The 2,924-nt window shown below is 51.4% G+C and overlaps 1 protein-coding gene across 6 annotated transcripts in view; it reads right to left on the reverse strand.

The window, feature by feature from the left end:
* Positions 1–1,743: 1,743 nt before the first annotated feature.
* Positions 1,744–2,924, reverse strand: part of hoxb3a (homeobox B3a) — a 97,180-nt gene continuing 95,999 nt past the window's right edge. For all 6 annotated transcript variants that reach the window (XM_025064868.1, XM_025064867.1, XM_025064865.1 and 3 more), the window contains one exon: positions 1,744–2,363. In XM_025064868.1, coding sequence (XP_024920636.1) covers positions 2,073–2,363 — 291 coding nt within the window. In that variant the 3' untranslated portion in view covers positions 1,744–2,072. The remainder of the gene's footprint in view (positions 2,364–2,924) is intronic.

Below are 2,924 nucleotides of genomic sequence, written 5' to 3' on the forward strand. Positions count from 1 at the left end.
AATCAGCACCGTTTAAAAAAAACAAAAAAAAAAAACAAAAAAAACACACCCACCGCGTCACCTTCACCGCAACAGGTTCCGACTGTTCCGGATTGGTGGTCGTTTTTTTTTTTTTTTTTTAAACGTGTGACGGACAAAGCAGCTAAGATTCCTGGGACATGCATTTTTGTTCAAATATATATACCCTGTATCCACGATAAAAGTCAAGATATGTGAGAAGAAAAAAAACAAAAAAAAAACACAAAAGACATTGGTTGGCGCTAATATAGGTGTAGCCTTCCAGAGAGAGAGGGGAGAGAGAGATAGAGACAGAGAGAGAGAGAGGGGGGGGGGGGGGAGGCCACCAAACATAAATTAAAAGTGTTCTCCACTCTTATTATTTACCCTGTGTCGCTGATGTGCTAAAAATAAGAATGTTCCAACCCCCCCACGACCCTCTGCCCCCCCCCCCCCCTCCCACGTCCTGTCATGTGTTCGTCGACAGCTAGCCTACCAAAGCTAACTGTGGATGTGTGTCAAATGAACAGAAGCTAGCTAGCTTAGCATCACTCATTTTGTGTGTGTGTGTGTGTTGTGTGTGTTGTGTTAGTGTCAGGTGTGATTGTAGCTAAAGTAGCCCCGTTTACCAGACGTCGATTCAAAATCACTACACTTTCTTTAACTAAAAAAGTATCGGGCAGGGGTTTATATGTAGTTAAGAACACCCTCTGCAGCCTTTTTCTAGAGATAGATAGACAGACAGAGACAGACGAGACAGCCAGGAGACGGACGGACGGACGGACGGGGAGACAAGGACAGCGCCACCATCCAGTGGTTTTTTTTTTCTCCTCCTTCTCCTTCTCCTCCTTCTCCTCCTGACTCCTCCTTATTCCTGACTCCTCCTACTCTGCGGCTGATGGAGAGGCAGAGCCTCTGACATCAACATGTGTCGCCTGCAGGGGGCAGAAAGCCGGGGCGTCATAAATCTAACCACCTCGTTAACTGCCCATTAAAATCTCAAACTATTTCATTTACCAGACGGGGGGGGGGGGGGGGGCGTCGTGTGTGTGTCTTGGGGCGAGGGTTTATTATAAATGTACAGTTTAAAACTGCATTCTAGCTCATAAAGGGCCATTACACACTTTTATAAACTGCACGCCGGCAGAACCAGAGCTTTAACCACCGGTTCATGTCACAGACGCCTGCTGTCACCACTAGAGGTCGTTTTGAGAAAGCGGTGTTGGGGGTTCGTTAGGGGTATTACTATTATTATTATTATTATTATTATATAATTTGGAATCATCACTGATCCATGTGTTGGTATGTTGAAAGATCAGGACAGCAACTACTTCCTGTTCAACGACTTCCTGTTCAATAACCCCATAGAGCATCATGAAGACGACTAATCCAGTTTTAAAGTTGTTTTGAGATTCACGTGACTTTTTTTAGTTCAAAGGACCAAAACAGCTGGATAGAGATGTGAGGGTTTAGGGTTCGATTCCTGTTTTTGTCAGTCTGGTGTTTAACCACTGATGTGATTTTTTTTTTTTTTAACCCCATAGAGCTGAAGAGTTTTACTGCTCCCTGGGGGGTGGGGGGGGGCAACATGTCTGTTCAGAACCTAATGTTTGATTGACGGCCCGGGGAGAGTGAACTCTGAGTGTAGCCAACGTTAGAGGATTCATGTAAACATCAGTAAAACAAGTCAAAGATAATTAACCTCGACGTCGTCTGAAATATTTATGGCCATGAAAGAAAGTTTGCGTAATGAAGACGACCGCAGTGGAGCGGACGCAACTGGTTTGGGCTCCATATTTTTGTTTGCTAAACGTCTCGCTCCGTTTGAATGGAATCAACGTTTGGAGTCGACAATAACAGCAGTGATGCTAAACATAGGGGGCGCAAACCACTGGATGGCACCCGTCTGTCTTGGGGTTGTCTCCCGTCTGGTCCCGTTGCAGCGCTACGGTCCCCCCACACGGGGGCAGTCTGTTAGTGGGTCACATGACGTGTTAGGTGTTCTGTGTTGTCTTCACTACTCCCTACATGTGGTTGGTTGGTTTTTTGTTTTTGTTTGTTTTGTTCCAAACCTGCTACAGGTGAGTGAGCTTGGGTGCTTCCTGGATTCTGCCCTGAGTCGAGGTGTGGTGCCCTGACAGCTCAGTGTACGTCGGGTGCGGGGGCGGCTCACAGGTCCCTGGAGGGCCCCCTCCACCCACGTGGTGCTGGTTGGCGGCCGACATGGGCCCCGCTCCGTTGTAGTCCATTGTCTGGTGGTGGGGCGGCGTGGGGCCCAGGTGGTTCAGCCCGTAAATGGAGGCCCCCGAGCCGGGCATAGGTTCCACGTAGCTGCCGCCCCCCACGTAGACCGGACTGGCCTGCATGTTGTTGGGGGTCCCGTAGCCAGCGCTGTTGGCCTGCACCAGGCCGTGGTGGGGGTGGGGGTCGCCGTAGTCCGGGTCTGGGGCGCCGTACTTCTGCTGCGAGGGACAGCCCTTCATGGGAACGTTGGCGTAGGCAGTGGACATGGAGTAAGACACCCCCTGGTGGTGCTTCCCGAAGGACGGAGGAGATGGGGTGTCGTAGCCTGGACCCCCTCCTCCACCCATGGGGTGCATGGAGTTGAGGAAGCTGGCGGAAGACTGCATGGTGAGGGGCGGAGACCCCGTGGGCGAGGGTCCTCCTGAGCTGGAGCTGAGGCCCTTGGACTTCTGGTCCTTCTTGTACTTCATGCGTCGGTTCTGGAACCAGATCTTGATCTGGCGCTCCGACAGGTTCAGCATGTTGGCCATCTCCACCCGCCGCGGCCGGCACAGGTAGCGGTTGAAGTGGAACTCCTTCTCCAGCTCCACCAGCTGGGCGCTGGTGTAGGCCGTCCGGGCTCGCTTCGACGACGCTGACGACCCGCTGGTCGGGCTCTTCTCCCCGCTGCTTGCGCTCTCACA

Source organism: Cynoglossus semilaevis, chromosome 17 (genome assembly GCF_000523025.1).
Source record: "Cynoglossus semilaevis isolate Cse_v1.0 chromosome 17, Cse_v1.0, whole genome shotgun sequence".
Taxonomy (NCBI): domain Eukaryota; kingdom Metazoa; phylum Chordata; class Actinopteri; order Pleuronectiformes; family Cynoglossidae; genus Cynoglossus; species Cynoglossus semilaevis.